This window comes from Peromyscus leucopus, chromosome 23 (genome assembly GCF_004664715.2).
Source record: "Peromyscus leucopus breed LL Stock chromosome 23, UCI_PerLeu_2.1, whole genome shotgun sequence".
Lineage (NCBI taxonomy): Eukaryota > Metazoa > Chordata > Mammalia > Rodentia > Cricetidae > Peromyscus > Peromyscus leucopus.
This window is the reverse complement of record NC_051082.1, coordinates 41,991,356-42,005,384: the sequence shown is the minus strand read 5'-3', so window position 1 is coordinate 42,005,384 and position 14,029 is coordinate 41,991,356. Positions and strand designations below refer to the sequence as shown.

The 14,029-nt window shown below is 40.4% G+C and overlaps 1 protein-coding gene across 2 annotated transcripts in view; it reads left to right on the top strand.

Moving 5' to 3' along the window:
• The window catches only part of LOC114682213 (zinc finger protein 883-like), a 38,227-nt gene extending 24,459 nt beyond the window's left edge, over nucleotides 1–13,768 (top strand). For both annotated transcript variants that reach the window (XM_028856016.2, XM_028856017.2), the window contains 2 exons: nucleotides 5,876–5,968; nucleotides 11,267–13,768. In XM_028856016.2, the coding sequence (XP_028711849.1) occupies nucleotides 5,876–5,968; nucleotides 11,267–13,044 (1,871 nt within the window). In that variant the 3' untranslated portion in view covers nucleotides 13,045–13,768. The remainder of the gene's footprint in view (nucleotides 1–5,875; nucleotides 5,969–11,266) is intronic.
• The last annotated feature ends 261 nt before the right edge of the window (nucleotides 13,769–14,029 follow it).

Here is a 14,029-nt window from a genome sequence, read left to right as displayed (position 1 = left end):
CATGTAGTACTCAGACTATACAGCATTAGAAATTATTCCTCCCCTCACCGTAACCCAGGATGCACTAACCATCCCCCTCCCCTCTTCCTTCCCCACATGCTGTAACCACTACTCTGTTCTTTACTTCTTTGAGTTCAACTGAAGTGTCCAATGAGAACATGCAGCCCTGTCCTTTTGGTTTTCTCTTTCTTTCCTTATTTCTTTCTTAGCTTTTGGTTTTTGTTTTTTGCTTTTTACCCAATATATTTCACTTATGTTTTGTGGTTTTCCTGGAGAGGCATAAAAGAAACTCTGCCCACCCCAAATAAGAGGAAGCTGACCAAAGTATCTGTCGAGTTCCCTTTGCCGAAACTCCAAAGTTAGTTTATTAAGTGCATGTACAGTTGGGCAGGAGGGAGCCATTATTGGAATTTCATGTGAGGTGTTAATGGCTGTCTTAAGAGGGGATGTTAACATCCCATTACTATTATTAGACCAGTGGTTCTCAACCTTCCTAATGTTGCAACCCTTTAAAACAGTTCCTCATGTTGTAATGACCCCCAACCATAAAATTATTTTCATTGCTACTTCATTAAATGTAAGTTTGCTACTGTTATGAATTGTAATGTAAACATCTGATATACAGGATGGCTTTAGGCAATCCCTATGAAAGGTTCATTCAACCCCCAAAGGGTAACAGCCCACAGGTTGAGAAACTCTGTCATAGACCTAGATGTCTGCTATATAGTTCACTCCATTCTGTTGCTATGAGTAGGCTAGTGTCTTCTGCAGGCCACAGCTGCTCTACTTCAAGATGGTGGTGACTGTTCACAGAGGAACTAGATGTACTATAGCTGTACCACACTCCTTTTCTGTCATGTCACTAGGACAGAATTTTCATTTATTTTATTAGAAAATGTTCCATTTCTAAGTATACTTTTTATTTTATTTTACTACTATTCCTGTGTTAATAAACACCTACATTGATCACATCTTTTTGATTTGTGAACAGTGCTGTAATGAACACAAGACCAAAGGTTTTAAACCAGGAATGAACCACCGTTCATTACCCTCCTGCAATCCTAGCACTCAGGAGGTGGAGGCAGAGGACCAGAAGTTCAAGGTTATTCTTTATCTATATAGTGTGTTCAAGGCCAAACTAGGCTGCATTAGACTACTTCAAAATGAAAAACAGGGCTGGAGAGATGGATCATGGGTTAAGAGTACTTGCTACTCTTCCAGAGAACCTGAGTTAGTTCCTAGCACCTAGATCTGGTGGCTCACAGCCAGCTGTAGCTCCAGCTTCCAGGAACTCAACACCCCTTTCTGTCCTCCAGAGGCACTATACTCACATGAGCATGTCCTCACACAGAACAGACACACACAAGTACATACAATTTTTAAAATAAATCATTTTAAGAAGTAAAATATGAAATCAATAACAACAGATGCAGGTTTCAGCACTCCAGTATCATATCAATTGAAGACATGTGCAAACAATCCATGTGCCAGTGTATTTCTAGACTCTGAGGACCTTCTGTACTGGTTTCATGGTAACTGGACTCATTTACCTGCCCATCATCAGTGTGTAGGACCTTCCGGCACTTGTGATTTTGTTCCTTGGATAACATTCTAGCTTCAGTGTGCTGATATCCTGTGTGGTTGTCCCAGGCATTCTCTGATGGTGTTGAGAATTCCTCAAACTATTTGTGTGTCCTGATGAAGAAGCATTCATTCACATCATTGTCTCATAGGCATCTTGTGGGGGGGGGGTGTTCAATCACACTGTGAGCCCCGAGTTTGCATTTATGTTAGTTAAATAAAATTAACCTTGGGTCAGGAGCTTCATTAACAACTAATTGACAGAAAGTAATCATAGAACCTCAGTGGGCATCCAGGAGAAATAGAGAGAGAAGGGAAGTAATAGGGTGGGGTTTGGAGTGGCACAGTTTTTTCTAGTTTGGTGAAGCCAAAACACAGGTCTTTCAGAGAGGCCAGCAAGGAGGGAAGGTTAGCTAATTGTGAGCTAGAAGGTTTTCACCCAGGCCTTTGAATCTTGAGTCTTATTTATAAGTAGAACGATAGAGATTTAGTTGCAGCTACCTTTAGAGGCAGCGACAGAGCCCATTGCCTGCAGGAACAGAATTCCCACCTGGCTGCTGCTAGAGAAGCAGGCTGGTAACTGTGGAGTTGTAATTGTGGGCAAAAATAGCAGTGGATTTAGGCACAGCCACTATGCTGAAGTTAAAACAACAGCACCTGAAGTATTCATATGTTCTAAAAGCTAATATCTGGACAGGTTGTTGGCCTATATTTTCTTATTCTATATGTTAGCTCTGATTGCTTGCTTTTCTGAATTGGCAATTTCAAATTTTTTTATAATAGTTACTGATTTTTGCTTTTATTGATTTGTTTTTTGGCATTATGTCAAAAAGACTTTTTGCCTAGGTCATTGTACTGAAGAATTGCACATATATAGTATGAGTTCATAGCTTCAGGTCTTACATCCCCTTCTTTGATTGTTTTCAGATGATTTCCATCTGTGGTGAGAAATGGGAATTTGACTCCTTTTCTCAGTTAGTGTGATTTATTACTGAGTATTCCTGGGTGCGAGTGCATGAAAGCTGTGTTGAAAATCAGTTGGCTGAATGTGTTAGTCAGAATTCTGTCACTCGGAAAAACAAAAAAGATGCTTGACACAAGCATCTTGAAAGAATTCTTTTGGATTGCGTTTTTCAGAGGTTTCAGTCGATGATCAGTTGGCTCTGTCACCCTTGTTCTGTGGTGACATCATGGCAGAGCACACATGTTAGAACAAAGCTGATCACCTCATTGCAGCCAGGAGGCAAAGGAGGAGAAACTGCTGCCCAATATCCCCTTCACATTTGTCCTTATGACCCCATTTCTATTAGGTCTCATCTCCCAGCAGCTGATGATGTCCATGATCTTTAACATGTTTTGGATCCAAAGTGTAACATTCAAAGTATAACACGGCATATAAACAGAGCTGTATCTGGGTTCTCCGCTCTGTTCCATTGGTGTATGTCTCTTTTTATGCTGAGTCCACACCATTTGAGTTACTGGATCTTTGGGGTGTGTTTTGAAAATATGTATTATAATGACTGTAGGGTTGTTCTTTTTGTTTAAAGTTGCTTTCACAGTTTTAGATCTTAAGATGTTTAGGACAGCATTTTTCCAGTTTTGTGGAGAATATGATTGGTACTGAAATGGGAATTTCATTAAATCTGTAAATCATGTTGGTTAGTTGGAAATGTTAGCAATTTACTTTTAAACCAGTGAACATAGGGTATTTTTTGTGTCTGTGTGTGTCATTTTGTCAGTGTGTCCTCTTAAACATTTCTTCTCTGTTTTAGAGTTCCAATGTGTATCCTGGTTATTGAATTTTTAAATTATTGTAATTTTTAAAAATAATTTATAATGGCTGGAGAGATGGTTCAGTAGTTAAGAGCACCTGCTGGTCTTCCAGAGGTCAATTTCCAGCACCCACATCAGGTGGTTCACAACTGCCTGTAACTCCCCTGAGGGCAGGGATCCAACTCCTCCTCTGGCCTCCACCATCACCCACATACACAACATACACAAACATAAATAATAAAATAAACATAAATAATAAAAATATTTTATAGCTATTGGAGATTGAATTGAATTCTGAATTTACTTCTCAGCAATTCTGTTATTAATAAGCATGTAACTTCAGATTTGGGTGTTTTTACTTTGTGTTCCGTACTCCCAGGGAACTGATTCAACTAATCCAACTATTGTTATTTTTATTTATGTATTGTGTTTGTTTGTTTGTCTTCTATATAAAAATCATGTATCCTACAAAACAGGACATTTTTGATATTGCCCTTTCATGTTTTAATTCCTTTTATTTCTTTCCCTTACTCTACTGTTGTGTCTACATTGCTGTACTTATATTGAAGAAAAGGGTTGAAATAGTGCATCCTGGGGCTGGAGAGATGGCTCAACAGTTAAGAACACTGGGTGTTCTTCCAGAGGTCCTGAGTTCAATTCCCAGCAACCACATGGTGACTCATAACCATCTGTAATGAGATCTGGTGCCCTCTTCTGGCCTGCAAGCATACATGCAGGCAGAACACTGTATACATAATCAATCAATCTTTTAAAAAAAATAGTACATCCTTATCTTGTTTGAGAGCTTAGAGGAAATAATTTCTGGTTTTCGTCATTCATTAACCTGTGGACTGTGGGTCTGTTGTATATAACTCCCATAGTATTGCAGTATGGTCCTTCTGTCTCTAATTATGGAGTTTGATGAAGCTAGGATGTTAAATTTTCTCGAGTCCTTTTTATGCATGGATGATGATGTTCATGTGGTTTTATATTCTTCATTCTGTTGGTAAGGTGGTTTATGCTTGTGAGTTTTCATAACATGAAAGTTGTACCCTGGAACAAATTACAGAGAATCACGGTTTAGTGTTTGGAAGAAATGGCTAAGTGGTTAAAAAGCACTTGTTGCTCTTGCAAAGGACCAAGGTTCAATTTCCAGCACATACACAGTGGTTCACAGCCATCCATAACTCCAGTTCCAAGGGATTTAATGTCCTCTTCTCACATCCAAGGGCATCAGACATGCACATGATACACAGATATACATGCAGGCAAACAAGATAAATAAATGCAAAAAATTAGAATCACTGTTTATTATCTTTTTATATTCCATTTGGTCTGTAGTTGGTTTGCTGTGTCCATGCCAGCTTTAAAATCACTGCAGTGCTGGTCTGTAAGGTTACAGCTACAGTGGTTGAGACTTGTCTTAGTTGTTTTTCTATTGCTATGAGGAGACTCCATGATCAAGGCAACTCATAAAAACAAAGCCTTAATTTATGGTAAGTCTGATTATAATGGCAGGGAGCAGGCCTGAAAGCTTGCATCTTATCAGAGAAAGAGAGAGACAGAGAGAGAGAGAGAGAGAGAGAGAGAGAGAGAGAGAGAGAGAGAGGAGGGAGGGAGGGAGGGAGACTGAGTCTTGTGTAGGCTTTAGAAACCTCAAAGCCCACCCCTAGTGACACACCTCCTCCAACAAGGCCACACCTCCTAATCTTTCCCAAACAGTTCCACCAACTGGGAACCAAGTATTCAAATATATGAGCCTATATTTGAATTCCTCTAATGGCCTTTGTTTTATAAGTAACTATAGACTTTTCTCCAGTAGATTTTAGAATATTCTTTGCCATGGAGTTTTGTCAGTTTGACTCTAGTATGACTCAAAATTATTCTTGGTCCAGTCTGGTAGGGTTCTTAAGCATGTTATATCTGGACATAAACATCCTCTCATGACGTAAAATCCTTACGTTCGATCTGTGTGTTGATGTCCCTTTTCCTTTTGGAACACCATGATGAAATGCTTGCTTTCTCCACAGCAGTGCGTGTCCATCAACAGCTTTGTCATTCTTTGTATTTCTTTCAGTTTTGAAAACCTGCCTGGGTTATTTTTAAATTCCCTGTAATTTGTTCTCCTGCCTGGTGAGATCTGTGATTTCATCCATCAGCTTTCTTTTATTATTTCATGAATTGAGGCCTTTACTTCTAAAACTTCTGGCTGGTTCTTTTGTGATCACTCTCTACTTTCCCCGTTTCTCTTAAAGACCATGAGTTATAGTTCCAATGTCTCTGTTTTCCTTCACTTCTTCTGTTTCCTCTGCGCTTTCTTGCATCATCACATTGGGTTATGTGTCATACAACTGAATTCCCCATTAGGGTGATGCTATTCCAGTGAGTGAAGACGATGGTGTAAACCCTCTCTACCACAAGTTCTAGTTCAGCCACTGTGACAAAGATCCTGAAATGAGACCGTTGTCTTTTCTCCATAAACCTGACTTGGCACAAATCTTTTATTATTTCCCATTTACAGGGCACTGTTTAGCCAAACCTGAGTTGATCTCCAAGTTGGAACAAGGATTGGTGCCATGGAGTGGTGCAGAAGCCACAGAGCAGTGCCTGCCAGGTGAGTCAATGCTATTGGGATAAGAGTCAGCAAAAAATGAGCAACTCGGCTATTGGTCGCATTGAGATGTTTTCACCAACTTTTATCAAAGCCAGCCATTTCTTCTTATCAAAGCCAGACATGAAGGGAGTGGGCTCTTGAACATGACACTTACTTTATATACTTTCCAAATCAGGGACTCCATGTCAAACCATTTTTCCTGGTTTGGTTTGGTTTGGTTTGATTTGGTTGTTGCTGTTGTTGAAGTATCCTTATGTTTGCCCAAATTCACCACCACTATGTGAGACTTCTCATCCATTTTTTTTTTTTTTTGGTTAAATACTTTCCCTATTTTTCTACTTTTTTTTTCAGTGCTAAGGATCAAGCCCAGGGATTTGTGTGTTCTAGGAAAACACTCTAGCACCTGAGCTCTATGCCCACCCCCACCCCTCACTTGTCCTTTCCTCCTTCCCATAGACTGATTTCTGTTAGGCATTTGTTGACATGTTGGGTTTTTTTTTTTTCACTTCTTGAGCTTTGATTAGCTTAAGGGTTGTTGTCTTTGTAATTGTTTAGGTAGCAATAGTCATCATACAAATGTATCCTGAGAAGGAAAAGTGAAACAAAGATAGAGAGAAGAGTCACAAAGGTTGTTGAGCCAGAGGAGAGGAAAAAGCATGGGGTTCTATTTTAGGAAAAGCATCAAGTGAACTAACATCTAGTGAATTACTTACAAAAGAAACACTGGATTATGATTGTGTACGTTAATTTATTGTCATCAGCATAGACCAGTGTCATCTGGGAAGAGAGAAAATGCTTCCATCAGATTGGCCCCTAGGCAATCCTGTGGGCCATTTTCTTCATTGGTGATTGATGGGAGGAGAGCTCAGCCTACTGTGTGGGGTGCCACCCCCCCCCGGGGGGGGGCAGCTAGTTCTGCATGCTATGATAAAGCAGGTTGAGCAAGCCATGGAGAGCAAGCCAGTAAGCAGTGTTCCTCCATGGTCTGTGCTTCAGTTCCTGCCTTTAGGTTCCTACCCTGATTTCCATTATTGATGGAGTGTGAGCAATATGTTTAAGACAAATAAACCCTTTCCTCCCAAGTTGCTTTTGTTGATGATGTTTCATCCCAGCAACCAAAACCAGCATCTTGGTTAGTCTAGATAAACAAATATAAAGTTGCCTACAGAAAGTTTTAAGGTTACAGATCAGTGAGGGAGGGCCCAGCCCACTGTGGATAGTGCCATCCCTGGGCTGTTGGTCCTAGGTTCTATAAGAAAGCAACCAAAGCAAGCTGTGAGGAGCAAGCCAGTAAGCAGCACCCCTTCATGGCCTCTGCATCAGCTCCAGCCTCCAGGTTCCTGTCCTGACTTCCTTCAGCGACGAACAATGCTGTGGAAGTATAAGTCAAGTAAACACTTTCTTCTCCAACTTGCTTTTGGGTCATGGTGTTTTGCTGCAGCAATAGAAACCCTAAGACAGAGCCCTGGTCACTTCTGGGTTTCTACAGAGAATAGCAGGACTCAGTCTGCAGTCAGCAGATTGCTTCTGAAGTCTAAAACCTCAATCAGACTCAAGTAGACATCACCTTCCCTCCATGCACAAACTAGTCTCTGGAGCAAGCAGGATCCTGCCTGGCACACACACCACCAAGTTCACTGAGGTCAACAGTGGCTCTTTCTGCAAACACGAATGATTCTAAATGAAATACAGCCTGTCACAACATAGCCTTGATTGGCCTAACTCTCTGCCAGCACCCAGCACAGATTGATAATGTGATAAAGACTCCAGGCACAACCTCAGTCTCCACTCCTCACTGCTGGAGGCAATGTTAGAACAGATTAAAAGCTTCACCAGTTCCTTTTCTGGCTTGTTTTCTTTTTGATGGGTTATTAATATTACTGTTCACTTTCATTTTTTAAGTTTTATTTTATTTTAGTCCTCCTTGTACCTGTCTCTACTTTTATGTGTGTTTTTTTTCTTACTTTGTAACCAAATGCTTTTTGTATTATGTGCTCTCTTCTTCCACTCACTTTTTTGGGGGCCTGAATATTGTTTTATTTTTGAGACAGAATCTCTTTATTATGTAGCTGCAACTGTTCTGGACTCGATATATTGACCTCACAGAGATCTGCCTGTCTCTATTCTCCTGAGTGCTGACATTAAAGGTGTGCACCACCATGCCTGGTCTTTTTCTGTCTTTTATTTAACCCCAGTTCTCTCTTTTATTCCTTTCTTTCCCTCCTTCCTTTAGCTCGTTCTTTTATTATTCATTTGATTTTTGTTTTTAACCTCACAGTCTATTCACCACTGTTTATTGCCTCTCCCTACCATGGGCATTGGCGAGGCTGGCAGTTGTCCTTATTTTTCATGTCTGGATCTGTTGGTTTGGATGGTGCTGTTCAGTTTGTGTGTGATCTCCCTAATGTGCTCTTGAATTGGATTTGCAAGAATCTTACTGTGGATGTTTGCATCAGCAATCATCAGGAAGATTGTCCTGTCATTTTCTTGTATCCTTCGAAAGTTTGGGTATCAGGTCGGTGTCTTAGGATGAATTGGGTGTGATGTTTCTCTCCTTTACAGAACAGTGCAAGGAGAGTATTCTTGCCAGCTCTTCTTTGAAGGTTTGGGAGAATTTGGCAGGGAATCCACCTGATTCCTAACTTCTCTTGATTGTATTTTCACTACTGTTTTGATCTTTAAAAAAAAAAAAAAAAGACATACTAACATTTATGGGCTTTTGACCAGGTTTATAGTACCAGGCATGAAATACTTCCTGTGATGCAAGCCCCCTATCTAGGCAAAAAAAAAAAAAAAAAAGTGGTTGGTTATCCCCTTACCCATCACTACCACTGTCACACCTATGGGCACATCTTACCAGGCAGGTCAGTAGTAGTCATGCAGGGTCTAGCACAGAGTAAGACCTCGGATGCCTTTGCACCCCCAGCAGCCTGAAGGGCAATTTCTGGCACTGTGTAAGCTCCACAGCAGAGACCAAGCTTCCTACTCAGCTGAGGTTAACTTCAATATGTCTGCATCCACAGTGAGTGGTGTCTTCAGTAACCATCAAGTTAATAGTGGGCAGCCAAGAAAAAAAGTCAATAGCCTGTGTTGTTTTGGGTACCTCTGGGGTCTCGGTGACCAGTAACTCACAGGGAAGCATCCTTTACCTTGCACTGAGATTTTCATGTGGTAACTCATGACTTCTGCATTGTACACCCATAAAGGGTACTTCTGTTCAAACTCCTGTGTGTGTGTGTGTGTGTGTGTGTGTGTGTGTGTGTGTGTGTGTTAAATTACTTTACAAACTAGTAGATTTTCATAAGCCTTATCAACATCCTTAGTTTTGGCAAATCCACTCCATGCCCTCTCTTCTCCCTAATCCCTCTATTCACTTAATCCTCTCCAAGACAGACAGACAGGCAGACACACACACACACACACACACACACACACACACACACACACACACACTTGCTTCATGTTGCCTGTGTTCTGCTATCCCCTCCCCCCATTCCTTCCAGTGTCCTCTGTAGAGCTAGCTTATTGGTCATAAGTTCTTTAATCTTTTTTCTCTGGCTTGGCAGTTGATGATTCAGAGCTTGGAATACATTTTTCCAGGCACTCTGCCTTTAAGAGTTTCTGTGGCACGATCTACTATTATTCTCTTGGCCTGCATTTATGAGTAAGTTGACCTTTCTCTCCTGTAGCTTCCATGCCCTCTCTTGACTCTGTGCTTCTAGTGTTTTAACTATGGTATGTTGTGGGGAATTTCTTTTCTGACTCTGTTTATTTGGTGTTCTGTAGGCATCTTGTGCCTGGATATGTGTATCTTTCTCTAGACTTTGGGGTATTTCTTTTATGATTTTTTATTTATGCCTTTGGTATGGTATTCTTCTTTTTATGTCCAATAATTCAAAAGTTAGGTGTCTTATGGTGTTGCATGTTCTGTTCATTTTTTAAATTTATCATTGACTTTTATTGTGTAATCCAATTCCTCTCCTGTGTCTTCTAGCCCTCACACTATTTTCCATATGATCCATTTATTGATGAGGCTTTCCATCACAGTTTTTATTTGGCTTATTGAGTTTTAGTTTCTAGCATTTGATGCAGTTTGGATTTTCTTCAGAAATTCTGTCTCTTTATTGAATTCTATTTTCATGTCTTAGATTGACTTCCTTATTTCATTCAGCTGTGTTTTTGTTCTCTTGCAATATATTCATACCATTCTTTGAGTTGTTTGAACATAGTTACAATCATTCTTTTGAATTCGTTGTCTTGGAATTTTTCCAGGTCATTCCACTGGGGTCATGACTATGGGCTTAGTAATTGGGGGAAAGCAATTTTCAAGTTATTTTTGTTTCTATGCTGGGATGTGCATCTGAAGTAATGTGTTTATTGAGTCTCTCTTTCTTTTTGTTCAAATCCATTTCTTTTTCAGTGCAGTTATGTGCACTGTTCAGGAGATGACTAATTTGTAAGAGGGTGGGGCTTTATTTCCCCTGTGGGGTTAGTATTGAGGGCTGCACATTCTGTCATTGGTAGTCTTTTGAGGGTCCTTTACTGTCTATGCCAACAGTCATCTAGTGATCAGCATACCTCTTGCTGGTCCTCTCTTTCACGGCCTTCTGGTGTCTCTCCATGCCTGGATGCCCTGTGTTAAGCTCTGGTCAACTGGTGGAGTTGGGGCACAAGATCCTAGGAAAGCTAGCTGTGGTGTCAGGAGACCTATAGGATTCGGAGAGTGGTTCTACCTAGGAACACTGGGAAATGAGATCCTAGAGGAGCCTGGAATCTTTTGGAAATAGAGGAACTACTGAGGACATGGGGCTGTAGTATCCCAGAGAGGAGGGGTAGTCTAGCATCCATCACAGGGGAGTGGGATTGTGAAAGAACAAGACATAAAGTCTGTTGCCTGGCAGCACAAGGAAGTGAGATCTTGGAGAAGGCAGGTGTCCTATGGGGTGATAAAGAGCAAGGCCTTCCTGGAGGAACAAGGAAGCAAGACTTCAGAGGAGCCTGATGACCTATGGGGTATGACGGTATGCAGCCTACCTCTCATTTTTTTATTTTAACATATAGCAAATTTCACTCTTCCAGTTTAGTGTATGGTAACATAACCATCTCTTCTATAATCAAGATATAAAAGAGAGTTTATGCGCCCTCAGATATGTTTTTATTAAAAGTGACATTATGTAATTTCTAAGATTGATAGTCAATTTTCTATAAATAGCTGTGAATGTCAAATGCAAGTTTTTAATATTGTCTTTTCAAGACCATATTTCACTTATTAAATGATCATTTTTAATACCATTTTAGATGTTTATAAATGGAGTACCCTGGCTGAAACAAGACAGCAAGCTCAAGAGAAGTATTTAGGCCAACTTGAAATCACCAAGAGAAATTCATCAAATGAAGATATGGTTGAAGTAGAAAAAATATTCAGTGTGGACTCAAACGGTATTTCAAATATGAACATGAAGAATGAAGTCTACTCTAGAATGTTCTATCAAGATCTTGTTAATCCATGGCAAGATGTACCTTTGCCTAGTGATCCTGATGAGAGGCATGTAACAGAAGTAACTCATGATTTGAATGGAATTCAGGAAGTTCTCTCATATCCTGACCATTTTACTCACCATAGCAAGAATCAGTGTTCAGAGGGTCATTTTCAGTATTTTGTGCCAGATGAAGCCTTCCACATGAACACAATATTAATACCTAAGAAGTTTCATGTTCAGGAAACCTCTAAGAAGTTCAGTGAGAAATCCTTGGATGAGGTAGCTCTTCCTGACCAAAATATGACTCAGTTAAGAAAGCAAGCTTTGGGATGGAATACAGATCATAAAATGTTCCCTAGTAGGACTGAACTCAGCAACCATGACAACATGCACATGGAAGAGAAAGATTATAAATGTGATTATGAGAAACCCATCCTTAACAAATCACACCTTACAAAATATCAGGAAGCACATGCAGGGAAAGAGCCCCAAGGATGCAAGGAAAACATCAAATTATTCTGTCTGGATGCTGAACTACAAACGGTTGATCAGAAAGTGCACGTAGAGAAACAAATTTATGAATGTAAAGTATCTGGGAAAACCTTTGACCACGAGTACATCGACCATCAGAGATCACACACCTGTGAGAAACCCTGTGAGTGTGAAGAATATAGGAAAACTATCTATGATAAGTCGACCCTCACCCAACATCAGAGACTTTATACAGATGATAAATCCTGTGAGTGTAGAGAATACAGCCAGGCTTTCTACCATAATTCCCTACTCTCTCAATATCAGAGAGCTCACACAGATGAACAGCAAAATGAATGCAAAGAATTAATGAAAATTTACTTCTATATATCAAGTCTCACTCAACATCACACTCCTACTCTTGAGAAGCCTTATGGATGTAATGATTGCATGAAAACTTTCTCCCACAAGTCACAACTCACTCGCCATCAGAGAACACATACGGGGGAGAAGCCCCATGAATGTCAAGAATGCAGGAAAGCTTTCTGTCACAAGTCACACCTTACCCGGCACCAGGGAATCCATGCACCTGAAAAACCCTATGAATGTAAAGAATGTAAGAAAACTTTCTACCTGAAGTCACAGCTCACTCAGCATCAGAGAACTCATTCAGGTGAGAAGCCCTATGAGTGTAAAGAATGCCGGAAAGCATTCTTCCGTAATTCACACCTCACTCAACATCAGAAAATCCATACAGGGGAGAAGCCACACAAGTGTAAAGAGTGTGGGAATGCTTTTGCCCGTAAGTCACACCTCACTCAACATCAGAAAACCCACACAGGTGAGAGGCCCTACGAATGCAAAGAATGTGGGAAAACCTTTTCTCGTAAATCGCAAGTGATGCAGCATGAGACAACTCATACCGGTGAGAAACCCTATGAATGTAAAGAATGCAGGAAAACTTTCTATCTTAAGGCATACCTCACTCGACACCTGGTAATTCATAAACCTGAAAAGCCGTTTGAATGTAAGAAATGTGGGAAAGCTTTCTCACGTAAGTCATACCTCACACGCCATCAGAAGACACATAGAGGTGAGAAACCCAATGTAGGTGAGAAACTGTAGGGATGCAAATGATAAAGAACGTCCTTCAACTAGCTCAGACTCAACAGAGGCTTACACAGACGAGAAGCCCCGTGCGTGTAGGAAAATGTGCTGCTGTTACCCTCAGCCAACATCAGAAAACTCATGGCAGTAATAAACCCTATAAATGTCAAAGTATGAGAAAGTTTTATACAGGAGTCATGTCTCACTACATGTCAGAATACATAAGCAGTTGGGAAGCCATAGGAAATGCAGGGATCTATGTTTAAGTTACACCTCTCTATAAGTCAGTGAATTCATTTAGTGAGAAACCCTATGAATATACACGATGTAGTAAAGCTCAACACAAGAGATGGTGTATTCAGGCATAAATGCTGTCAATGTAAACAAAGCAGAAAAGCTTTCCATCATAAAATATTCACTTACTGCCTGAGAACTTATAACTGTGATGCCATTTAAGTTCAAACAACATGGGAAATTTTTCAGCAAGTCAGACCTCACTGCCTGCCAGAAAATCATACAGGTGAGAAAACATGCTAATCTAGGGAAGCTTAGAGAGCCCTTGGAAAGTAAGGAATCCTGTGAGTATAAATAATCCAGAGATGTTTCAAGGAGCACTTGCTTTTCCCCCCATCTCTCTGAGCACTGATGCTTACATTTCACTTGTACTGAGACAAGGCTAGCCTGGACAACAGAGTAATATGCCCTGTCCTTTTTAAAAAAAGACTAGGTCTGTCTATGTAAACCAGGCTGGCTTCAAACTCATAGAGATCCACCTGCCTCTCCCTCCAAAGTACTGAGATAAAAGGTGTGTCCTACCATGCCTGGCTTGTAATAAAAATGTTTTTAATAAAGAAAGTCCAGTCAAACTATATTGGATCCTCTCCTTATAGGACATTGGAAACACACCAGTTTGGAACTATCTGAAAGTACTCTTAAAAACTTTTAGTGGGATTTGAAGTTTGGCTGGCATCAGAATACCATGAAGACAGACATACAGGGAAGA